Below are 27211 nucleotides of genomic sequence, written 5' to 3' on the forward strand. Positions count from 1 at the left end.
CGTTTCCTTGACCTCCCTAGGTAGAGTTTAATCGATATTCCTTAGGGACCAAAACGTGTCGTCTCCAAAATCGTTAAACACATACCTTCTGTGGTATCGATCGGGTGATATCAAAGGTTGAGGTCGAATATGTAAGGTCAAATTAAAGAATCAATTTAAATCGATCTTAAATTTACACATAAGACTCCGTTAAGTCGTCATTACTGATATTTATGTTTTTCAGTTACCCCTTGAAAATCTTTCGTGCTAAAGGACCATTAAATTTCTATCTTCTGTTGTTAATCATCTCGTCTCTTGCTATGGTGTGATATTAATCATGCCATGAAATTACGGTAAATACCGAAGGTAAAGCGTTGCTGAGCTTCGCTTGAAGTACCACTAGCCCTCTCTCGCGGCAATGCGTTTTGACGAGTGAGCGCGAATGTTTTTAAATCTCCCCGGAGTCCGCGGTCAGTGCGATTTATCGTCTCTACGCGAGAGTCCCTTCGTTGCCGAGAGCGTGCTCCGCTTCGGCGTTAATTGCGAGACACGAAAAACCGAGAGAGCAAGAGAAGGTGGAGGAGGAGGAGGAAGAAGAGAAGGAGAAAGAAAAAGAGAAAGAGAAAGAGAGTCCGTTTCAACGAAACGATTCGCACTTTTCGAGGGGGTTACGAGCCAATAGTGGAAGAGTACTGACCAAGGTCATGGATATCAAGAAAATCCACGCTAACTATCCAGACTGTTCGACCTACTTTGACTCTAATTTTTTTCTCTTCCATTTTTTTTTCTTTTTACTTCTCTTTCTTTATCTTTCTCTCTCTCTCTCTCTCTCTTTCTCTTTCTAAATTGAAACGAATCTGAACTCTAATCTAATAGAAACGTTAACCGAAACGTAAAGTGATTTTGCTGAAGGCGTTACTGATTAATTTTCAATTAACGATTTTGATAAATTTTATTAGCCTTGGACAGTACATTGAACTGATAAATATTGTTGTTATCATCATAAATGATCCCCCTCAACAAGTATTATATTCAAGTTTATCAAATCCATATGGAAAAAAAAAATTAATTGGAATTTCTTTTTCATTTGACGATCCTAACAAAGAAAGAGAGATAGACAAAGAGAGAGAAAAAGAAAGAGAGAGAGAGAGAGAGAGAGAGAGAGAGAGAGAGAAACTCTTGAAAACGTGATATTCGCAAACAATTAAATAGGATCTAGAAAGTTTTTGATCGATCCAACGTTAAATACTTAGATCACCGAGCGTGCAGTTAATATACCTGAAATAATCGTAAATCCGATTTCAACGTAAAGACCGTTCTCGCGCGATCGATTGGAGCGCGGCCAAGCTCAGAAAAACGACTGAACAAAGAAAGAGAACGGGTGCGAAAACAAAAACTATTATACGTCTTGCTAACTGTATCCTAGAAGACAAAATCATTCCAATTGACAATCCTAATGTTCTTCTCTTTTTTCTTTTTCTTTTTCTTTTTCTTTTTTTTGCGATAGAGAACATCTTTACCTGTCAATATATCCTTTATTATATGATATCCGATTTCCTTATATATCGATTTATCAGCGATTCTCAACGCGACGTTCTTCGACGAAGGTCGATTTTAAAATTAGGTAGGTATATTCGAACGCTGATCGAAGCCTGTGTGGAGTGAGTATGAGTTAAGTTGAACGTGAATGAATGAGAAAGAGAGAGAGAGAGAGAGAGAGAAAGAGAAGGAAGAGAATAGGTTCTATACTTTAACTTTGGTATGAGTGAGAATGGGCCGGACGGCACGCGGACCCAACCAAAACTTATGGTTACAGGCATAGCCCGTTATGGTCAGAAACACACAGTCAACCAAATAAAAATAATATTATAATGGTCTTACTCGGACAGCCCAATTTTGAGTCTTGTCATTCTTGTGAATGGGTGAAAAAAAAAAACAAAGGATCCTTGGCAATTCGTTATCGGGGAAAACGCGCGATTTTAGCTTAAAAAATGCTCGTAACAACGTCCGTTATGCGACCCCATCAACGATTCCACGCCGCTGTAATCAACTACCGGAAGACATTCGGGATCTCCGACCTTCGATCGTGCTTCGTTAAAGAGGAGAGTTCGTTAGTGTTCGAGAAAGAAAATATACTTTGGTACATGAATCGATTGAATATTTGCAAGATTTTTTTTCTTCTTTTTTCTTTATTTTTTTTTTCTTTTTTTTTTTACCTCTCTCTCTCTCTCTCTCTCTCTTTCTCTCTCTTCATTTCAATGCACCCAGCGATCTCCATTGTATCGTCGAGTTCATCATCCTCTTAGCGATGCATGGAAGCTCGTAAAAACGAAAAAGAAAAACTTGTAACGACATATGAATTATTTTTAATGAAATTGTATATCTAATTATTACAAAATAAATATAAATAAGATAAATTTGTTTTTTTCTGGTCTTTTTTTTTTCTTTTTTTTTTTTTGCACTCGCTCATCCCCACTTCCTATAAACAAAATTTCCGAATGAATGAAAGATTTGTAATCATTTCGTGAATCGTATAGTTGTACATTTTGTTATTTAAAAAAAAAAATATATATATATATTGAATTAATTAAATTAAACTCAAGTTACAATTGTTTTATCGTAAGGAAAGTAAGAAGAAGAAAAAAAAAAAAGAAAAAGAAATTCAGGTTAAAAAGAAAAGGTATCCATAAATTTCCATAGTTACGTTCGATAATGTTTTCACTCGCATACGTCGTAACGTGTAACTAGAGTTACAACTAGATACTCAACACCCGTGTCGTGTCGTTGGACACTCCTAACCCTACCCGAGAGACCAGTAGCACGTGGTTGCTGGTTGTCAACCGTGAAAAGGCTCTCGAAGATCGGTGAACGAGCGCGAAGAGCGGTACGGGTGTGGCCTCGGGACGAGAGCGCCATCCTACGATTATTTCGTGTATCACGAAGTTACTTGAAGGAAATGTAGTAACACGGTCGGTAAGGACGAGCTCTACATATCAAAAGTTTATGATGTCGCGTTACAGGAGGGCGACGTTACGTTATATCATATACGAACGTATAAACTCTCGCGGATCGCTTCATTTTCATTTTTAATAGCGGTCGACGTCGCTGACGTTCAGGAAAATTGAATGGCCCCATTGCACGATACCCATAAATTAACACGAGTTACGCGCGAATTCAGGAATTTGATGTACGTACCTACGTACGTTCTCCTGTAACGAAATTAATGTCTCGAATACTAATTACGTCCAACTAATTTGTATTTACGTCCTCGCATTTTCGCTATCCGAACATCGAACAATTATTACTATTGTTCAGTCAAATCGTATCGATGACTACAATAGACGATACCAAGTGAACGCGATCCCTCATTATCGTGCTTTATGCTTTCATATTCCTACGTCGCGTTGTCCGGGGTTGTTGTCGGATTAATTATTTAAATATTTATTACCGGATAACGGTGACTTTATATTTCGTAGTAGGTAACTATGTAGGTATATATTCAGTCAACAGGAAAGATATATATTGTTCAGGAGTTAGGAACAAATATAATTATGATAAATCGTATTAACTGCTTATCGCATTTTATTACGATACGTTCGAATACGGGACAATTTTATCAGAAGTAAAAGGATTTCACGTGAACGACGTTTCATCCATTCATCTTTACGTTTCATTATGAAATTCAATGGATAACAATTTAAGTTCCCTTCAACGAATGTCACATAGAATTCTAGTAGAGAACATTGAGAAATCGAGAAGAAAGAAGGGAGAATCTTCTATTGTAGCTCGTCGTCGTTCTTACTAGAAAGAGGTCATTGCGGGTAACCGTAGGAGAAAAAGAGACAGGGGAGAAAGAGGCAGGGCTCGAGTTAGTGGGAAACACCCCAGTGGCCATATCCCTTGCCCATCATGGCTTCTTCCTACTCGAATAGAATAAAGTATGGTAGCTTGGTACTGCCTCAAAGCTACCTTCGAACTGCCTACCAGCTTCATGAGGATTCGTAGGTTGAAATAAAAATGCTGGGATGTCGATTCGACGTAAGAAACCGTTGAAATCGTCGAGGTGAGAGGCGATAGTAGCGGTCGGCCGTGCGAGGAAGCGACATGGTGCTTCGTTAAGAGGCTTGTTTCGAGCCAACCCGATTCGATTTATACGCGTACGTTTTAAGTGGTGCGATCGACTATCGTGACCGTTCCATTATAAGAGTTCAACGGTCGTCCTGTACACTCCACCGTCGATGTCGCTATTACGAAACTGTCTTCGACGAGAGGAGAGGACGAGAATCGTAAATTTATCGTCGATAGATCTAACGTCGTAGAAGGTAAACGATTGCTCTTTGATATCTTTTTTTCCGATCTCATGTTTATCTTCTTAATGAACTATATTCGGTATTGTATTAGATGAAATTAACGAAAGAGAAAAATAATAGTAATAGTATTATTGATATTGAAAGATATTTATTTTCAAATCGAATTTCAAAGAGCTTCAATGATTAAATTAATTTAAATTAATTTAAATAAAACAAAAAGATTGTTCGTTATATCGTATAGATTATATTAACTCGTCGTAGCCGATTGTTCTAAAATAGAAATATCATAAAAATAAATATCATAGTGAATATGTTCAAATTCGAATTGAAAAGTATCAAAGGAATGCGAGAGGGAGTGCGACGGTGTAGCGATGTGCGACATTGAAGAAAGAAAACAAAAAAAAAAAAAAGAAAAAAAGAAAACAAACGAACGAAGCGAACGTCGGGGGCGTTATCAGTGGTTAGTCGAGATGATCACTCGCTTGGGAGGTCCGTTATCTAGGTCCCACTGCCCACCGACTGCTTGCTTTACGAACACGCTAACTAACTAACCAGCATTTACATTGCTAATTGCGCGGGCATGTGAGTGTAATGATACCTAACGTGGACAATGCTTCAAGGGAATTAAACCTACCCTCTAGGAGCGCCCACTCTCGTCGAGCGCTCTGCATTTTCCGATTGGAAAGAACGATTTATCGTACGATAGACCCTAGCGATTTTCTCTTCCAACCGTTTGTTCTTTCGGTGAACTTTTCCATCTTATTAAAATTTATTATTATTATCTTTGCAAATATTGAGAAAGGTTTTATTATCAAAATTATGCGAAAAGACAAAAAAAAAGAAAAGAAAAGAAAAAAAGAAATAAAAAAAAGAAAACAATAGAAAAGATCGTTCGTTTAATTGTGTCTTCTTATTGTCGCAACAGCCAAAGGAATTCAAAATATATTTTGGACGAAACAATTGCTAACGTTAGCGCAATTACGTAGGAGCCCTAACGTTTCGAAGAAAAGGGGTGTATCCGTTTCGTCCTTAATCGGAGATAGGGACGTTTGTACTGTCGTAGGGTGGTCTAAGAACATTTACGATTTACAGAGAGACATCCATTTTCTGGCTACGTTAAATTTTACAAATTCTCCTTCGAAAGATATACGAATACCGGTAGGAAGGGACTGTCACGCGAATGACACTCGGTAGAATTTAACCCTACCCCTTTGTGTACTTAACTGTCTTACTATCTTCCTAGAATTCGAAATACCTTCTCTAGTTGCTCTTTCTGTGAAAATGTCGGGTGTACGATGAATGTAAGAAAATCGACGTAAATAAAATTAGATAGAACATTATCAAATTACATATATATATATATATATATATATATATATATACATTATGAAATTTATTCATCAATATTTTATTTCATTTAAACAATTTTTTTTTCCTTTTTTTTTTCTTTTTTTATAACAGCATGTAGAATAATCCTGCCGTTAAAAGTAAAAGTGAAGGTATCTACCGAGTAGTAAAATATTTGAGTATTGAGAAACTTGCTGAAGACGATGACAGACATTGCGATAGATAGATCGGTGAACGTTCGAGGAGAGACGAAGTCAAGGTATCGTTTAAGAAAATATCAGAAATAAGTAAGGAGGACGAGCTGATAGCGAACGGTAATAATAAGGCGGACGGTGGTGTACCAAAGAAAAGGGGTGGTATCTTTCTGAGTCGGAGGTGGAGCGCTCGTATCCTGGGGTAGCCAAGAAGACGACTACAGTTTACGATAATGCGTAAATATCCTTGGCGTCCCCAACTTTTACAAACCCTTTCCTAGACGATCCTTGGAACGGCTGAAGAGAGAGAGAGAGAGAGAGAGGGAGAGGGAGAGAGAGGGAGGAATAAAGAAAGAAAGGGAAAAATGAGACGAGTGGTGGTAGGTTGCTGAGGGTGGGGGAGAGTTTGCGGTGACCGAGCGAGGCGAAGGAAAAGAGGAAAGAAGGAGGATAAGGAGGAGAGAAGGGTGAAGAGGAAGGCTTTATACACTCCTACGAAGTCTGATGCCCAGTACTTACTCGGGTATATCTTCCCCCCTTTTCCCCCGTCCCTCCCCCTATCTCTCTCTCACTCCCTCTCTCTCTCTCTCTCTCTCTCTATCTCTATCTCTCTTTTTCTTTCTTTCACCCTCCAACTTGGTGGATGCGAGCGTTAACTCTTCCACCGCCAGAGGCCGAGAAATAAAAGATTGCACCCGACGCGAGGAAACTTCGTGCCCGTCGTTCTTTTGCGTTCTTTCTTCTTTTCCACTCTTTTTCGATGCCGCTGCTGCATTATGCCCGAGCCGTTGCTCGAAACGACCACCAGCTCCTGACGAAGATTCTTAATGGACGAATTCTCCGTTTCTGTTTCTGTTCCATTTCGTTCTTATGTAGGACCTAGGTATACCTATTTAGTAAGGTTTCTATTAAGGCTTCGTCTTCTTTCGCCATTCTTTCCTTCTTTCTTTTTTTTTCTTTCTTTCGACGACTTTCCCATTTTCTGATTTATCCTCTCATATTTTTCCCGCCTTCTCCCCTTCCCACTGTCACCACAGACGTTTTTCTCATTCAACTAATGAATACCATCATTTCTCTTAACGATTATAACCGAGATAACGTTAACCGATCTACATTTATTTTGACACTTTTTCTTCTTTATTCGTTGACTGTTCTGTTTTTTTTGTTTTGTTTTTTTTTTTTTTGTTTTTTTTGTTTTTATTTTTTGTAACGTTATACACGACTCAAATATTAATATCTGTCTAAGATCAAAGAGTTCGCCGACGAGAGAGAGAGAGAGAGAGAGAGAGAGAGAGAGATCTTGTAGAAAAGAAGAAAAAGAAACGTACATAAGATGATATTTATAATAGTTACAGTTTCACGTATCTACATACTTACCAGCTATATACATATATCCACACGTTATATCTTTTCATGAAAACTCAAGGGGTGGGTTGGGGACACGACCAAACGAGGGTGAGGGAAGACGCACCGGATACATTTTTGTCTACACTGGCAGAAGTTTCAGCCATTCGGCCGGCTTTTCTTTGGACTTTTGCTTGGTCTATCCGCGTTGGTATATATACATATACATATATATATATATATATATATATATATATATATATATATATTTAGGAGGGCGGATGAAAGCAAAAAGAAACGTGTACCACTCGATACGGGAACGGAGAGACGGGAAGCTGAATGGCTCTTTGCCTTATAGTTACAGCCACCCTACCATATATGTATCCCAAAGTAAAGCAACTTTTATATACTGGGACTGTCTAGCTATGGGTAATACACTCGATTCCCGTGGCATTACGTCGAATGTCGTATCCAGTAGCTTCCACTACGTCGACAACGTCGACTTACTGGCTACGCCTAAACATCATCGCTTTCTTCATATATAGAACCAAGATGTGCAAACCTCGTGCCAAAATTATATCGACCCTGAATACATCTAATGGCCGTCCATGTTTATATAAGCTGTGCCTTTCTTGCCTCTTCTCTCAGACGTCCCGTCTCCTACTCCTGGCTCTTATCGTATGACTCATAAGATAGATAGATAGATAGAAAGAGAGAAAGAAAAAAGAGAGAGAGAGAGAGAAAGGGAGAGAGAGAGAAAGAGAGAGAGAGAGAGAGAGAAAGAGTTTAGCGAAGAAAATTTATAATAAAAAAAATTAAAAATGAACAAAACAATTAGATAAGATTATTAAAATTTATGATAATTAAATTGTTATTTCGTATAATTAAAGAATATTTTAATAAAAAATTTATTCACCTTTAACGGGGGATAAAAATTCAACTAAGTTTCTTGATTAACCGGCAAAGTCGTTTATCAAATGTTCAACGTGTTTATAAAAAAAAGAAAAAAAAAAAAAAAAAAAAAAAAAAGAAAATTGGATTGAGGGCTTTGTTTATATCTACGACTTGGAAACGTTTAAAATCGATGTTGTATCGAATGAGAAGAAAAAGGAGAGCTCGTGTTCGAAAGCGAGCCGATGTTTCCTCGTCGAGATCGAAACTCGAGGAGGAGCGTGATACGAATGGAGGGTGCAAGAGCATACTCGTATTATCGCGAAACTGGCAGAGACATAAGAAACCAACGGAGCGTACGCTTTCTCGCGTACGGGTTGTGCGATTGCGTAAACACAAACGTTAAAGAGACGTGACTGCGTGGCGAGCGAACGAACGGCACGCGCTGCACGTGCAACGCCTGTTCGCGTATTCTCCGAGTCTTCGACGACGACTTCGTCGACGGTCTATCGTACGTGTATTTCCGTCTGTTTGTATGTGCGATTATGTGTACGAGTATGCGTCTATATGTGCCTCTGACCTACAGATGAAATTATAATTAGACGCTCGTCGGACTAAAGGATAAGCGAATCCCGAGTGCCGTTACCAAGGAAACTAACAGGCCTTGTAACCGTTACGTGATTCTCATATAACTTTCTTCCTTCCCATTTCCCGTCAATACTCGTCGAGTAGGACAACGTAGCTGCATAGTATTACATAGATATATGTATATATGAACGTATGTTTAGGTATTATAAGTATTATATATCTACGTCGTGATAAAGAGAAAGAGAAAGAGAGAGAGAGAGAGAGAGAGAGAGAGAGTGAGAGAGAGAAAGAAAGAAAGAGAGTTTTCCTTTATTTTCTAAATTAAGACTTTAACGCGAGTTTCATTCTTACATGTATGTATCTAGGTATTTACATTATGTAATTTGCAAGGAATTTCATTCCTTTCAATGTTTATCATACGATATAATACTTAATGATTATCATATGATATAATATACCTAATATGTAACACGTAACTACTTACTACTTATGATTTTTCTTTTCGCACATTTCGCGATCTTCCTGAAATGAATTGATTTCATTTTGTATTATGCAATCGAAGCATTGTCCACCGTTATTATCATTATTTTCGGGTTATGTAATAACGTATAAAACTTCCTCGTTCTATTCTATTGCTACCGTCCAATAATTTATCCCGTACTTTGTACCCGTACGATCTTGATCTAAAAGCGATTAATCGATGGTACGCCCCTCGCGGATACAGATCCAGGGCATTATCGAGGTCGTTTAAATGCGCATTGAGCATAAATTTATTACCCTATTTGGAAATAGCGTGATAAAAGTAAGAAAGAGAGAGAGAGAGAGAGAGAGAGAGAGAGGGTGGCCGAAAAGGGAAGGAGAGAGAGAGAGAGAGAAAGAGAAAGAGAAATTTTCTTAGGAGGGTAGCGTAAAGATTCTTCTAAGGGAACGAGGATGGATATAAGGAATGACACAGGGTGGTAGAATCCCAAGGACCGGTGTACCACTAGCTAGACCCTTATGAAGGGTAGGAAGCAATTATAACACTAAATTAAGGCCGAGGAAAATTTGGCAATTACGTAGCTTCCAAAGGGATAAAGTTACAGGATGGTCGTTTTTTAATACGTTCGAATGGTGGTACTCCTTGCAAGAGTGTCCAACAGAGGGTAGAAACTTTCTGCTCTTCCTTCTCTTTCTTTCTTTCTCTCTCTCTCTCTCTCTCTCTCTCTCTCTCTCTCTCTCTCTCTGTCTGTCTGTCTCTCTGTCTCTCTTTGTCTCTATAATTAGGCCGGTGAAGTACATAAAAGCTATAAGTTATTAACTTGAAAAAAAAAAAGAAAAAGAAAAAAGAAAGCTTATTTTCCCATCGATATAGAAATTCTTCTTTTTTAAAATCAACTTTTGTTGGGATCAATATCTATAATTATATTTTTCTTATTCTCCAAGTATATCGAAAAACGAGGAAGGAAAGATAAAAATGGCGGACCGTCGAGTTCGTAATTAAAACCATTTTGAGACAGTCGAGAGCATGTGCGAGCTTAATTTAAGGGACGCGTAGAGGAATAGAAGGGGATGAGAGGGATAGAACAGAGGACGGACTATCGATATCGTAGTGGAATGCGTTCGAGAGCGCATTCCGTGTGCACGTTCCAGCCACGCGTAGAACGCCGATGACGACGGTTTACGGCGCTGACGCGGCGCTGTCCGTCACGAAGCGGACATTACAACACGTTGGATATACTGTGCCAGTGTGAGAGAGATAAAAAAATAGAGAGAGAAAGAGAGAGAGAGAGAGAGGGAAAGAAAAAGAGAAGAGAAAGAGATAGAGTTCTCACACCCTCTCAGTGTGGCAGTCAAATATATACACACACACACATATATATATATATATATATATATATATATATATATATATTCGTTTGGATTACATTGGGCTACCAATAGCGTATACTAACACATAGGAAACGCACGCAGGACGATCTAGACAGGTTTCAGTGTGAAAGAGAAATAGAGTGACGAGGGGGATGGGAGAGAGAGGAAAGGGGATGATGTGGCGAGAAACGATAGAAGAGGGCTGCGGGTATTGCGATCCGTCAGAGCGGGTAAACCGAAAACATAAATTTAATAGGTTTCACCCCCTTCTTCGAGCTTTATGGCGCCACCGAATTTCCCATTAAATAAACAAGCGCCATGTTCATTACAGGCCAACGGGATCTCTCTCTCTCTTTCTCTCTCTCTCTCTCTCTCTCTCTCTCTCTCTCTATTTCTCTCTCTTTCTCTCTCTCTCTCTCTCTTTCTCTCGGCCGATCGAGCCCGCCTCTATAAAGCTATGTGTGTATATGTTCGACCTCGAGCTCTACGTTATGCAACGTGCATGCGTCTAGGGCTTAGACCGCGGCTTGCGGTTAAGGGGTAGGTATCTGTATCTCGTCGCCGAACGAACCTCCCACTCCACCCCGCGAGTACACCCGAAATTACGTACCTACATCCTTTATGACCGAGTTCTAGCTTCGCCCAAATCACGCGTTTCCAACTCCTTCTCTAACATTTTTTCCTTGTTCTAGAATGAACTTTTTTGTTCGACCATTTCTAATTAAGTCGTACTTGTTCTACACGTTGTAAAAGAAATATCGTTCGTTGTCGAATATCGTACATTATGATAAACCAAAGATATTCGAACAGTGTCACTATTTTCCACTGAAAATTCTTCACGACTTGTACGAACGATTTATCCGTAGACGAAATCCATAGATCCATCCATCCATCCATTCATCCATCTATCCATCCATCCATCCATCCATCAATACAAATTTCGTTCGGCTCGTTCTAATCTTGTTTTTTTTTTCCTCGTTCGAACCATTTCCTGTGGAAGTTTTATCGGTAACACCGCATAGTCATCGTACGTACGGACGCGAAACACTGTAACTCCTGCTTGCTGATAATTAGCGCATCCATCAGTTGCAGCAAGCCGGCAGCTAATGCCGATCGTACGTTATCGTTATCACAGCCTCCCCATTTTGTCCCCTACCGTTTCCTCGCCTCTTCCCCCTCCCCCTACAGCCTCCCGGCCCCTACACCCCTTCCTATCACCCCAAAGCTACCCTTTCCCGTCTATTTGTACGCCGTGCGTACGCGGGAACACCGTTGGCGAGCAGCGCCATTGCCAACACCAACACATACTACCACATACCACCATTACTACTAGGCATAGCCGACAACACTTGCACTCGTGGTGCCAACGACGCCTGGCATCGCCATAACCATCGGCGAACTTTCTACCTTCTATCCACCCTTCAATTCATACCCTCAAATATCGATAGGCAACGCATGAGCTGTCGATGCGACCAATAATCTAATAACCAGTCACCGGCAATGCGTCGTAAGTCATCTTCTTGCAGATTTTTCCTCGTGTGAATCGAATCGAAAGCAATATCGTCGTTTCTCCTCTATCATCGGATTCGTCAAGAACAACAACAACGACGATGATGACGATCACAATAACATCGACGACAAAAAACTGTCGGCCAAAAGTCAAATGAGAACTGAACCGATGCTCGATAAAAATATGATGTCTCGTATACGATTTATCGGACATCCTTCGTTCATACGCACTTTGACTTTCGCTCTGTTACCTATCCTTCAAGCTTTTTCAAATAGAGCTTTCTATCATTCATGAAATAATCTCTCGATTTTCAAGTTTGTCGATCAAATTCCTACACTATTTTTATTATTTATATCCTCCTCGTCTCTCGCTATTTTATCCTTTTTCCGAGTTTTGATATGTACACACATACACACATATATACACACACACATATATATATATATATATATATATCCTAGATATATGGTAGATATAAATACATGAGTTGTCAAAATTGTATATCTTACAGTATTATATTGTTATTTATATTCAGTAATGAGAATAAAATTGATGAGATACGATTTAAATGACTTGTGTACCCGTTTGGCAACTTTTACTTACCTACATGATTCTAATGACTATTCTATATCCATAAAATATATACATAATATTCTACTTTCTATAAATAATTACATATTATACCTAGAAGACGATACATAAATTATCAATATCAAGCAAGTTATAACGATGCAAGTTTTTATGTAATTACCGAGACTTCGCTTCGTGTACGCATGAATGAATAAAATCCTATGAATTCTACACTGGAGAATATTAAAAAGAAAAAAAAGCAAAAAAAAAAAAGAAAGAAGAAAAAAAAAGAGAAAAAAGGAGGAAAAAACGATTAAAAAAAGAAAAAAAGAAAAGACAAAAAACTAAATAAATAAATGAAAAAAAAAAGGAGAACAAAAAAACTATGGAAAATCCATGGATTTCATACATATATAGTATGCAAAAAATAGGATCAGAAAAGAGATTTTTCTCTTTCTCTCTCTTTATAATCCCAGGCAATGTTTCAATCCGCATTCTGCGATCATGATAGCGCATTGTTGCCGGTGCATGCGCGCATCTCACAGCCGCGGGCCACCAAATGATCCAGAACACCTCTGGGAATTGGTTTGGGGATGGAACAGGAGAGAAACAGAGAGAGAGAGAAAGAGAGAGAGAGCGAGAGAGAAGCAAACAGAGTGAGATAGTGGGTGGGCACGCGTGCTCGAACAAGGAAGAGAGAGAGAGAGAGAGAGAGAGAGAGAGAGAGAGAGAGAGAGAGAGAGAGCGAAGGGCCGACGTTATAACTAACCAAGCTGATCTACGACCTGTTTAGTAGTTCTATATCAGCGCTATAGCATGCTTCGGTACACGCAATCGAATCGCCTCCTATGTCGATAATATCTAACTTAAGTAGGTAACAACCAACGCGTACGTACACGCACACACATCTGCAAGTACATACGTATGCGTATGTATATCTCTATATGTATATGTATACAATATGCAAGCACATGGTTACGGATGGACAACCACTCCATTTTACATGACTGAAAATATCCTCGTTATCGACGATGGTATGCGCAAAAGTTGTTCGTTAGCATTGTTCAACGATATCGAATATATATTTAAAAGGAACTTATACACCATATAGACTCGTTTTAGTTTCTCCATCTTGCATGTTGGCTAAACGATTAATGCCTACGTATTCTGTTTGTTTTTCTTTTTTATTACAATTTTAAGAATGAATCTTGGTCTTAAGGAACAAGCAATTTCATTGACGACCGGATTGCATTATGGATGTTGAATCGTAGTTGCACAATTTTTAATGAGATAATTTTTTATTATAACGATATATTGAAATAAAATAACGCGAAAGAGATATTACGCGATAATGGTGAATTCTTTTAATTTAAAAAAAAAGGTTTACGAGAAACGCGAAACGTTGAAAATCGCAGCCTCGTGACGTATAATGGATTATTAACGGATCCAATACTCGGTTATATACGCGTATTCGATAAATCGAGCCGCAATCACGCTACGGGATTTCGTTGTCGGTCCGATACTACCGAACGAAGCGCGTTAATTTTTTAATCCCTTGGCACCGGCCGAGACGATTTTAAATATGAATCCTTCATCCGAAAATGGGAAAATGCCTAGCATAGTAGAAATATTGTCATGCCGAAAATATCGACGTCGTACGTCACGCTTTCGTTCGACGTAGCTACTAAAAACCGCGTCGTCGCTAAAGCGTCGTTAATCGTTGCTCGCATTTAAATTCGTTTCTCATAAATCGATTGTACCTAACAAAAATACAACATCGATATAGATAATCTGATTACAATTTCTTTTTTTTTTTTTCACTGTTTTCCAGGTAAGGACGATATTGCTAAGCCACATTGGACATGGTTGCAAGGTGAGTCGTGCTTCATTGAAACTTAAATCGATCGATTATTTTCCATTATATTCGGTTGATCGGCAAGCGCTGACGTTGTTATAATATAGATATATGTTTAACCGCGAAACTTCGATCAAGTTTCGAGTCTACGTCCCTCTCATAGGGAACAGATGCTCGAAAGCTACTAAAATTTCACAGAATTCACGATATCTTTGGTGATTCACGAGAAATCTTGGAGGGTTAAAAGTCGTAGTCGAAAGAAGGGAACACGTTTCTCTTTTCTTTTTTCTTTTTTTTTTCTATTTTTCTTTTTTTCTTTTTCTGTTTGGGGAATCTTTCAACTCCGTCCCTTTCCATCTCTATCGACGAAATAGCACGAAAGAGAGAAACCGAGAAAGGGAAAGAAAAAGAAGAACGGACGGAGGAGAACAGCTGTGAGAGTGCTCACACGACGTAGGATCCTTTAAAAGATTCGACGTCAGAGAAAAGGTGTTTGAGAGAAAGAAATCGCGCGCGCGAGAGAGAGAGAGAGAGAGAGAGAGAGAGAGAGAGAGAAAAGAAGAAAGAAAAAAATAAGAGAGAGAGAGAGAGAGAAAAAAAAAGAGAGAGAAACAGAAAGAGAGGGAATTGGGGAAGAGGAGAGCGGAGAACGATGCCTTCGAGGGTAATCAATAAATATTGGCTCTCGGGGGTGAAATTGGGGTAGCCGACGCGGGGAAGACGGGAGAGGGGGAATGGGGTGGAAGGATGGCGGGGGTGGAAGGACAGTCGTGCTGCTGCGGTTGCCGCCCCTTTCCTATGGCACACGACGTATGGCAGATATAACCACTTGGTATAGGCAATGGAGAATCGCTCACGCTCGGTAATTCCCTCAGAGTTTCTGATCGATACTCACTTTAGGCCCGTTCTACTATCTCACAGAGGCCCGTAGGAACTACCACGTACCGATTTACGAGGAAAATGTTTTGGGCAAAGTAATCTCCGTCGTGAAATTTTTCCTAGACCAAATCTTCCAAAGACCTCTTTCCTCCTCGTAAATCCTAAATCCATGGACACGGATTAGGTTCTGATCTTCAGGAAACGGATCCTCTTATTCCTACGACTATTTTCGAACGCGATTCGACTATTTGACACCGATAAACGAGGGAAGAAGGTGAATTTGAAATTAAGAGGAGAAGAAAGAATAGATCGAGGGTGAGGAAACTCGCTGACGGTGAATTATTCGGGTCGACGAGCCGCATAATGGGAATGTCTTGATTACCGAGTCGATCATCCACGCCTTCAATCGTATCCTTCGATCAATGTCTTTTATTGATGTCTTCCTTTCTTCTATTTTTTTTTCTTTTTTCTTTTTTCTTTTTCTTTTCTTTTTTTTTTTATATCAAATTGCTTCGGTAAAAATGTCTCCTAAACGTTTCATTCGACATATAGGAGCACAATTTTTCTTTTTTCTTTTACTTCTTCTTTTTCCTTTTATTTTATTTTATTTTTTTTTGTCCCCTAAACAAATACTATGTAATTCCAAACGACTCGATTCGTATCAATTTGAGGCTTTTAACTTTGAACATGCGCTCGCATTGATTAGCGAAAATGTAATTTTGAGAGCTTAACCTAGAGTATAACAATTGGATACAGTTTCACGGTTCTTCCTTCCCATCCAACCCTTTTCTAAACAGAAATACTCGAATGCTGCATGAGAGGGGATTTCCATGGATTTGGCTAGAATTCGGATGAGGAAGCTGAATGCTTTCCGAGGCGTGAAATGGGTGCGTTAACCGCTTGCACGAGCACACCCTGCACATGAGTATACGAGTGGAGAGGAGGATGCGCTTCAATCCTCCGCTAATCCTTCGATTATTTTATTGTTTTCAAAATTTTCTCTGTCAAGCATCGCGGTATTCGTATTATCATAAAATTTTTTTTATACGACGTAACAATCCTTATAAATTATAATATATTAATACGGAACTCTGATTTTTTCATAATTTAGTGATACACGATTTGTAAATTTATACGCATAAAAATTTCCATTCATATCATACGTCGCAATCATATTGCTATGAAAGTTAAAAAAAAAAAAAAATAAAAAGAAATTAGAATGCTTCGATGTTTACAGAAGAATAAATTCTATTAGTCCATTAAGGATTAGACCTTGGCAAGGAAAAGAGTCGATCATAAAAGCAGAAACTTTTTGAAGAAAGAAAGATGAAAAAAAAAAAGAAGAAAAAAAAAAGAAGAGAAAAAGAAATTCCTCGACAGTCGTTTCGAAAGTAGAAGAACGGTTTTCCAATGGCAAGTTCGAAACACCATATTGTATTCTTTGGTAAGACATCCTCCAGAAGTGTCCGCTCGTATCCTCTGGAGCGTCGATAATGGAAAAAAGGTTGGAGATCGGAGACGAGCCCTTTTTCGTAGTTGGAAATGTCGGTCTTCCGCACCCCTTCCACAGCAGCCCTTCGTTCGGCGACCCTTTTATTTTTGTTTTCTGGGATACGTTTGGAACACGTGGATGGCAATATCGTCGCTAGGATCTCACGAGGAGGTATAAGAGAAGAGTTATGTGCTCCGCTATGCGCGAGGGAATCGTAGATCAGCGGTTGGACGTCTGCGGGGACGTAGAAACGAACGAACGCGAACGAACGAAGAACCACCATCGTCGTCCCGCCTCCCCTCTGCCTTTCGTTCTTCCCTCGATCCCACCCTACTTCGAAGGCAGCCAGCCACCCGCCCCTGTCCAACCCTCTCTCTCTCTCTCTCTCTCTCTCTCTCTCATTTTCTGTCTTTCTCTTTCTCTCTCTTTCATTCTCTCACCCTCTCCCTCAACTCGTATCGCCGCTATCTTGGAAAGCCAGCCACGTCGTTCGTGCACGCACACCGTGTTCTCCGACCTTAGGATATATTCTCCACGTGTATGTATCTATGTATATTCTTGTATACGTCTATATACATATGTATGTGTGTGTTTGTGTGTTTGTGTACGAGAGTGCGACCGAGCTAGATAGCGTATACATCATCCGCGTATACCTACGTAAAATGCCAAAGCAGGCGCATAAGGCGACGAACGGTCGAGTATCTTTCTACGTATGTGTATAAATGTGTCTCTATGTGTGTGTACACAATACTGGGTGTGGCAGCCAAGGCGAACTATTATTTCACTCGGTGGAAGCGTTCGGTAGGAAAGTTGGAGGTGTACGCCTTATACTTCTCTTCGCGATCCTTTCCTTCGTTATATGTATAGGTATATTACGTTTCCTACCAGCTACGAGAAATTTACATTTTACATATAAAAGTATTTAACGTTATCATTTGATTATCACAATTTTATCGATTAGAACGATCGAAGATTCGTTAACAGTCCTTAAGTTTTTCCTCTGATTCTCGAAATTGAAAGAGTCAATTGTTACCCTGTACCTTTCGTGAGTTATCTTTCGAAATGGTAAATAATGAAGAAAAGAAGGCCGATTTCCATCTCGACAGCAGCAACAGCAGGAACAGCATCTCTTTCACCTCCTCCTTCTCCTCTTTTTCCTTCTCATTCTCTTCCTCATCCTTCTTCACCTCCTCTTCTTTCTATCCACCTCTCCTCCTTCTTCCCTTTTTTTTTTTCTTTTCGTCGTTGGAACGCGAAGTGAGTCGCCTTGCTATCTTCGGTCCTCACGTAAATTACAGCAGCTCCGCCGGAGAGAAATGGTCGCCTCTTCTTTTTCCCTACGCCGCCTCTTTCTGCTTTATTTACATATAGATACGAAACCCATTGAGCTGGCAAGAAAGTACTTCCCTTTTTTATGGCTGTATTCATTCAGCATCTATAAAATTTGCCGGTCTCTCGCATTATCGTTTTCGAGTTCGCGCGTCGTACGTGCGAATTCTACGGCGCCTGCAAATATTTCTTAACGACGACTGTAATCCCAAACGTCGTTTACCCCAAAATTTCTTAGTAGGACGAACATTAATAAGTTTTGCTACCGAGGACCGGACCGGACCGGACCGAACTTGAAAATAATAATATATATGTATGTACATATGTATGGATGTACGCATATATGTATATTTGTGATTTTCTTCGATGATAGATTTTATTAGATTTTATTAGGTATTATCGAAAAATGACATATGTTTGTCGGGAAAATATGCGAGAAGAAAATTTGTCAGGACGGTGGTTTGCAACGAGGAGAAAATTGGAGGCATTTTCCTGGTAGGTGTAATGGATCGAAGAATTCGGGCACAGCTCGAAACGTATTATGAACACACGTATAAACATCCCTTGGCGTTATCAGTTGTCGGACGCCGGGGCGCCGGATATTGTCGCATCCTCCGTTTTGCTGTCTTTCTCTCTCTCTCTCTCTCTCTCTCTTTCTCTCTCTATCCGTTTCCAGTGAATAGGGGTTTGGGGAAATGTTCGTAGATAGAACAAAACGTAGAGAAGGGTAGATACAGGTGGGAAGGGGAAGAAGTTAAACAAAAAAGTTAACAACCTATGCCGGGCTTGAAACAATCGTAAATTCTTACGAAACGGAATTATACTCTATGAGAATTAAAGGGCAACTTTGTAAAATGTACCCGCTCGTACGTCGTCCTTTTACGGAAAGACCGAATAATCGTAAAGCAGCGCTGCGTTAACTTCGAAAGAACGTAAGAGAAACTACTCGTTTGTTCGAGTTTCTTCATTTTCCTCTTTCTGTTTTTTTTTCTTTCTTTCTTTTTTTCCTCTTTTTTTTTCTCTTTTTTTTTTTCTCGTCCCGATTAACGATCTCGAAATATTTTCGAATCTCCGATAACTGACCAGTCGTATTCTCGATCGGTCAATATGATGCAATAATACTTTCGCGAATGATGACATAATACTTAAAACAAGAAAAAAAAAAAAAACTGGTAGTCTTCGATCAACGCCATATATATACATACGTATCTAGCTATTACGATGTTTCATAATCAATTTGCTCGCAACTATCGCGAAATGTTGTTTAGAATGCGTTTACCGTAATACTATAACTGCATAATATGCAGCTTGATATTAAAAAGCTGATTTTTATTAAATCAACTTGCAGAGCACTTAAAAAAAAAAAAAAGAAAAAGAAAAAAAGCATATCTACTAAATCACAAAATATTCTTCTCTTTTATTTCTCCAGTTTTCTTCTGTCAATTCTTTTGTCAAGATTCTCTTAGTCTCTACCATAAAGAAGTTCGGACTTTTACTTTTTTATGACACCCAAATTTTCCCTTATCCTGTGCAACAAGCGTAAAACGAACGACGGGTACACTTTTGTCGAAGGGTCACTTAAAAAAAAAAAAAAGAAAAAAAAAGAAAAAGAAAAAAAGAATGAAAGCAAGAAAAAAATTCCGAAGGAATTATCTTTTCTAGGTGAAAGTCACCTTTCATGACGCATTATATCCGAATTGTTATTTTTGAGGTACGCAAAAAAAAAATTTTTGAGAAAGTTTTAGGAGTTGCTCGCGATTATCTGCGCGTTTTCTTACTTTCCAAAAACTTTCCCTTTTTCTTTGATCTGTCGCTTTCTAAAAAAAATAAAGGAAAAAAATCCTTACGCTTTGTCCTGCGAATAAGGAGAAGTTTTTACCGAGAAAGTAAATATTACCTGAGCTAAAAAGAAAAAGAAAAGAAAAAAAAAAAAGAAAAAGAAAAAAAAAGGAAAAAAAATCAAACCAAAGAAATAATAAATGAAGCAAGAGAAAAATCAACGATTAAAATCAGAAAAAAATCCCAAGAGAAGAATCCTTCGAACTTGTGATCCGTATTATACGATATCATGTAATGCAAAATGCTGTCGCATTTTACGATGATTATTAAAAGGAAAAAAAAAATGGCGTATAATGCAGGTATAGGATAGAGCAAATAAGTATGGAAACGCAAAACCTGTCTACGAGCTATTGTACACAAGTCGTTTGGATATAGTTATGCTTGAATCATTTTATTGTCCGTAACAACCACATCTTATAAACAAGGTTAAAAGCCCCGAGCTATCTGAGGTAGTTTTACCTTCCGGATTATCCCTCGCGAAGCACAGGGTCACGTGAGAAAAATTTAACAACGTGCCAGGACAAACATTGATAATTCCCAATAATCGTTCGCCATGATACATTTAATAATAATGCATATTTATCTTTCAATAATTTATTTTTGATTATTTATATAATTTTCGATATGAACGATTTACAAAGAAAATTATATAACAAATATTTAAATCACAAACGATTGATTTTTATATAATGTAATAATAAAACTGAATAATGAAAAATGACGAACTTTATATATTTTTCAAGAATTTTATAATCAGCAATTAAAAGTTTCAAATAGCAAGAATTAAAATGGCGAAACGTCGTTCTCATTGGGCGTTGGTCCAAGCGGAACTCGAATGATATTACACTCTCGACGAATCGTACTCTTGCTAGGATATACCCTTGAAGGGTGCCGAAGGGAAACTCGGAAAGAGTTAGAACGACGTGGGGAGAATAGCGACGAGCAAATAATCGAGTTTAATTGCGAAACCGTCGGCATGATTTAATTACGCGGCGCAGCGCGCTCACAATTAGATGTAGGTATATATCGAAGACGCGCATACCTATATACTTCGCCCTTCTCCCTCCCCCTTACTCTCTTTCTCTTTCTCTTTCTCTCTCTCTCTCTCTCTCTCTCTCTCTCTCTCTTTTTCGCTCTATCTTTCTCTTTATCCCTCTCCCCTATAGCACGAGAGCTTGTAAAAATAAACAGAATAGCTCGGCTCGTACGACTCGTGCTCTTTCTCTCTTCTTTCGTATCGTTTATTTAACATCTTTTCTCGTTGAAGTTGTTTTCTTTTCTCTACTGGCAATCGATTGTCTAAACTAACTCGGCTTAATGTTGTTTATTAATTTTTATCAAAATGTGGTTATCGTGGATATTTAAACGTCACAATAAGATAGTGAAAATAATGTATAGTCTATCAGTTATCGATTGATTAATATTAGAAACTTTTTGTTATATAACTTGAGATTAAAATAAATTTAATTTAAATAAAATATATATCGATGTTGGTATTTAAAAGAAAATTTTTATATGGTATCTATACATATATATATATATATATATATATATATATATATATATATACCTATACTAAACATATATGTATATATATCGAGGTACGGAAAAGAGGACCGGTACGGTCAGTCCTCAGGATATTGGTCGGGATATTCGAAATGGCCGTAGCGGTGGGACTAGCATTGACAGAGCATAAAACTGGTCGAGCCAGCGCGTCCCTTTATCAAGGCACGTTCGGTCTGGGGAGGAGTTTTGGCGTGCTCGCGTGCTACCAAGTAACGATATCAGGACGAATCTCCTGTCGCAGGTTGGTCTCGCGCGAAACGTTGCCTCGCGTGTTGCCATGCTACTGCAGTCGGACAAAAAGCAAACAGATAAGCGTTCTTCTGCCTTTGAGACTTGAAAAAGGGTGAGAGGAGAAAGGGACTCGGTGAAAGGGAGGAAGGGAGGACTCGTGAGGGCTGCCGAGTGTACCGATATACTTTTACTTTGCTTTCGAACATCCTGCTAAACGAGTCCACTCGAAGAGACTCGCCCTTCTTGGAGTTCCCTACTTTCGTGATTTCCTGCGATATTCAAGATTCAACAATGTCTCTTTACGTCTACCAACTATCCACTTACGTCCTTCTTATTCAGATTCTCCAACACCTGTATACGCAAGCCAGCAAAAACTTATCTGAGGAATGCAAAAATACCGAAAGAACTTCTTGCTGATGGCTTATCAGAGATCGCGGCTTTTTCTTTCGAGGGAAATCGCCCGTTCGTTAACGAGAATCGTATCGCTCCCTTTTACCCTTCAACTTCTCCATTTCTTCTCCCTGACTTTTATCGATAATTTCATTCTTTCTGCCTAGCCCTTGTACATCGTCGAACGTTGAACTTTGAAATCCCATTGAAAAGAATCTCGCTCCTCGCTCGTATTTTTTCCTTTTTCTTTTTTTTTTTTTCTTCTTTTCTTTTTTCTCTTATTCCTTCTGTTCTTTAAGACTTACAAGATAAACGGAAGATCGTTATCGTGTCGGCACGAAGAAAAATCGAGTTCTCAAGTGAGTGATAAAGATTTCAAGATATCTTACTTTTATGTCAGCTGATTCTTTTGAACGATTAAATACTCACTTTCCCTTTTTCGAAAAGTTTAACCAATGTGATGTTTCTATCTCTGTTGGATGACAATGAAACTAAAAACTTCCTCTTTTCTGGCCTTGTAATTTGTAAAAGACAAGGACAATGCGATGAGAAAAAAGGGAGGGCAAATTTGGATCGGTAAGAATTAGTGGAGAAGGAAGCGGATTCCAAGAGACACGACACTCTTGGCCAATGTATTTTGGTTCGAGAGACGCTGACCTCCCGCTTCTCTCTTATTCTCTTTTTCTCTCTCTTTCATCTTTTCTCCTTCTACCGTTCTTCGGCAACAACGACATTCTCCTCGCAGTAATGTCTATCGCCTAGCGACGGATCCATTAGAGTCTTCGCGATAATCCTTTGCACTCCTTGCTCTACAATCTCTCAGAATAATCTTTAAACTACTACATAAAATATTTACGCATTATTGCTTTTCTTCCTGATTTCGATTTTCTCTAGTTTAAATATTTTTTTTATTTATTATCAATAAATGAAGTAATTACATTCGGACTTGTCATTTTAATGTCGTCCTTTCAAACGTTTGTTTAATCGATCGTTCCACGAAAAATCGCTTATGAAAAATCTTTTAACGTATATTTAAAACACACGTTATTATTTCATTCGTTGATTATCAATGAATTGTAAATATCATAATAACGAATGGTTGCCTTGGTATCTCTTACAAAGAAACAAGCCTGACCGTCGGATAAAGTCATTGGTAGTAGGTGGAACGGACCGTTAAGTAATCTAATCTTGGCACGCGCATAACAACATTGAAAGTGTTGGTAAGTTTTGCTATTATGATACGTCGCTAACGTATTCGATCGTAACCGAGACATTAATGAAGTTCGTTAAGCTTTATAAGGCGACTAAGTGCCTGGTGGCTCGACATAAAAGAGAGAACATTTGTTTTTACGTAATAGTTTTAACTGACATTTCATTGCCATTTCATAACCGAGTTAAGATAATACTACGAATTCCGCCATTCTTTCCCTTTTCAACTTAGAAATCTAATCTCACGACCTTTTTTTTTTTCTTTTTATCTATGAACATTTCACATACTTAAACACTTTATCGAGATTTAAGTAATCTTTTTTCTTTTTATCTTTAATTCAACGATTCGTTTCATTGTAAAAATCGTCCTTATAATTATCCCTCGTAAATTGAAACATTTCACGTTATCAGTTTGAAATCGTGTAAAATGACGAAGAATATACAAATATATATTGATATAATTGTATTATTTATCGATCAATAATGACTTCATATTTCAGTTTTATATTTTGATTGTTTCGATTCGACGGTCTCTTGGTCGTTTCAAAATATGCTAAACAATGCGTGCAACGGAGGAAGAAGGAACGCGGGCACAATGCGAACGTTTTATCTTTCTATCGTGTATCTAGATCGTCACTGTCTGTTTGAGCCGTCGGTAGCGTGACGACAGTCAGTGCACGTACTCGCTTAATTATATTCATTTGTGTGTATTCCAGTGGCAATCACCGGCCAACTTTGATGATCGCGAACGTTATAAATTTTTCAAGAACGAAAGGAAGAAACTCAATTCGTTCTAAGGAATAACACTTTTTCTCATTCACATATATTGTCATTAATATACAACACTAAGAGTAGAACGAATTTACGTAATACTATAACATTAAGTAAATTATCATTGATAATGTCTCGGCTAAATAATAATTCATTAAAGCAATGGAAGTTACTTTCTTACTGTCTGTAGGATTCAAACGTTAAACACAAAAAGTAAATGTTACGAAAGAAGCGTTACGCGTTAACGATGACGTCGATACAGGCATCTCGCCATAAAATTCGACGAAGTAGAATATAAACGAGTTGGATACTCTTCGATAGGATTTTTCGCCTTTCCCTCGTTATTTTCGCACCCTCCTTCGGGCCACCGAATTCCAGTAAATCGCTGCTAACGGCAATAAACCTGCGAAGCTGCGAACGTCCAGCATTTATTATTGCTCTCGCGCGTGAAGTTTGATATCCCTGTGCCGCCGAACGTACTACCTACCGTACGTGGTGAACATGCACGCACGCATGCACGTACGCGCACGCTTATCGAAGCAAGAGAGAAAGAGAGAGAAATAGGGAGAGAGGAAGAGAGAAAGAGAGAATGTTGAGGGTGGGGTGGGGTGGGTTTGGAGAGAAGCGAGGGCGCAGCAGTCACCGGTGGTGGTTCGGCAGAGAGCACACGAGGGGGATGGGTAGACTGAGGAAGGGGAGATAGAGAGAGAGGGGGGAGAGGGAAAGAGAGCGCGAGAGGGATAGAGACGGACGAGGGGTTGAGAAGGGTGGGGCGTGCGCGCCTGCACCTCATAAACTTAAACGCTAATTAACCGGCGCTACGGCTACTGTTGCGTCCTACGTGCGTATGCTTCTCGTTCCCGCACACGGACGCACTTTGTCGTCTCTCTCTCTCTCTCTCTCTCTCTCTCTCTCTCTCTCCCTTTCTCTCTCTCTCTCTCTCTCTCTCTCTCTCTCTCTCTCTCTCTCTCTCTCTGCTATCTCTCGCTCTTACTTCCAATGTTACAGCATACTAGAGTATATCCGCGCGAGGTAGCTGGTATTCTCTAGCGAGAGACGCGATGTTTATTGCTCGACTTCCCGTAAATTAGCTACGCCGCGAAACTATCCGCTTGTTTCCACTCGCTAGCGGTACCAAGCGTTAACTATACTTTTGGAAGACGGCATCTTGAATTTCACCCTCGGTAGATAGGTAGATAGGTATTTGAAATCCATCGGGACCGAACATAAATTCCTTTTGTTTCGGAAATAATTCTATGAAAATTAGTTTTCGAACCTATCCCAATTTGAAAAAAAAAAAAAAAAGAAGAAAAACACAAGTGAAATCCAATGAGATCGATAATGATCACCAAATGATTTTATTCTTTAAGAATTATGTATAAAACGTTAATCAATTTGATAACTTCCTCATGATCATATAATATACTGGGATGGAAGATGTTAGATATATGTGTTGAGAGTTTTAGATCATTTTGAATTAGTGGAACTCTTGACTGGTTGAATTTATGAAAAGATTTATAATACCGTATCAATCAACAGTTCTTTTTAATCCTTTACTATCCAGTCTGACTGAACTTCTTATTTCAAGTTATATTATAGCAAACTCCAGAGAGCGTAGGTATCTGGTTTTTCAAATATGATGGCATATGTCAAGTTGATATATCGATAAGTAAAGTCCCAATATAATTAAGAAAGTAACAACATATTAATATGTTGAACGGTATTAAACCAAACCAAACAGGATCGTCACAATCTTTTCACTTTCTACGTTCGATATAACATAAATGAATACCTATCTCGAAAATTTATGACCGAGCCATTGTTACGAATCCCATATACCTAACGTGCAAACCATCTCCAGTCATTATCGATAATCATATCCTTCCGAAACTCTAATTGCTTCCTTTAAATCGATCATATTTTCTACGATAGAGATGAGTCGAGAAGGAATTAGATAAAGTAACTATATAACATGAGAATATCGTATGAACATATACAGATTCTTCCTCACAAATACGTACGTACGCAATCTCTACGTTTATCAGCTTTTATACGAGTTCACTTTTAGTATGAATGATCTTTAACACATGGCGAAGAGTTTAAGCGGTCTAATTTCTTTCCTCTTTCTTCTCCTCTTCCTTCTTTTTATCTTTCTTTCTCCCTTTTTTCTTGTTTTTTTTTTTCTTATTTTTTCTTTTTTTTTTTATTTTACTTCGCATCGACGTACTCGAACGGTCGACGTACTCGAACGTGACTCTCGTAGCGAGGCGTCAGACTGGGCGCATAGTGATTTACGATTCCGTTCTCGTCAACGTGGCTCACGTATACCTATATATAAATATATATATATATATATATATATATATATATATATATGTATATATATATATGCAAAGCGTTTCAAAATGTCTCGCGAGTTGACGCACGAAAAGTCTCACGAAAAATGTCGAGGGCTGCCAGGGAGTAGTTGGACGAGGGGAAAGGGGAAGAAGGAAAGGGTTGTGGAAGCAAGTCGCGACTTGGATTTATTTATGGCAAGAAGAAGAGAGTCAAGAGTCCGACGACGTAGTCGTCTAGCTACTACGGTTAAATCCTTAATGCGAACGACTGGGTTTAGGTATTTATCACGTCACGTTTCACTCCGGTCATTTCTACGATCCTGGAAAAAGAAAAAAAAAAAATCTCACGCAACATATTTCACATGTACTTTTCGAGTTACAATTTTCTCAGTGTCCGTAGGTAGATACCTAGATACTCTTTTTTTTTTAGTCACGGTGCCATGCACCGTATATAGTCAATAGAATGAATTATTGCACGATAGATTCGAGAACTCGGTTAAGTAAATACGTGGGGAAATGTGCGACTACAGCAAGAAGAAGAAAAAGAAGAAGAAGATAAAGAAGAAGAAAAAGAAGAAGAAGAAATAAAGGAAGAAGGAAAAAAGTCAATATGAATGCTCGTAAATCCGATCGAATAAGTAATCTTCTTATCTATCTTATCGGAATAACGTTTTATATTTATCCGTCGGCATCGTATCATAAGGAACATGCTAAGAAGAAAGATTTA

At 38.7% G+C, this 27211-nt stretch overlaps 1 protein-coding gene across 4 annotated transcripts in view; it reads left to right on the top strand.

Annotated features, from left to right (window-relative positions):
- LOC124425101 (homeotic protein ultrabithorax-like) overlaps positions 1-27211 on the top strand; it is a 487023-nt gene that overhangs the window by 358241 nt on the left and 101571 nt on the right. For 2 of the 4 annotated variants that reach the window (XM_046964973.1, XM_046964972.1), the window contains exon 2: positions 14416-14457. The exons of the other annotated variants lie outside the window; for them this stretch is intronic. In XM_046964973.1, the coding sequence (XP_046820929.1) occupies positions 14416-14457 (42 nt within the window). The remainder of the gene's footprint in view (positions 1-14415; positions 14458-27211) is intronic. 4 annotated transcript variants of the gene reach the window in all.

The sequence above is a fragment of the Vespa crabro genome, chromosome 6, assembly GCF_910589235.1.
Source record: "Vespa crabro chromosome 6, iyVesCrab1.2, whole genome shotgun sequence".
In the NCBI taxonomy this organism is placed as follows: domain Eukaryota; kingdom Metazoa; phylum Arthropoda; class Insecta; order Hymenoptera; family Vespidae; genus Vespa; species Vespa crabro.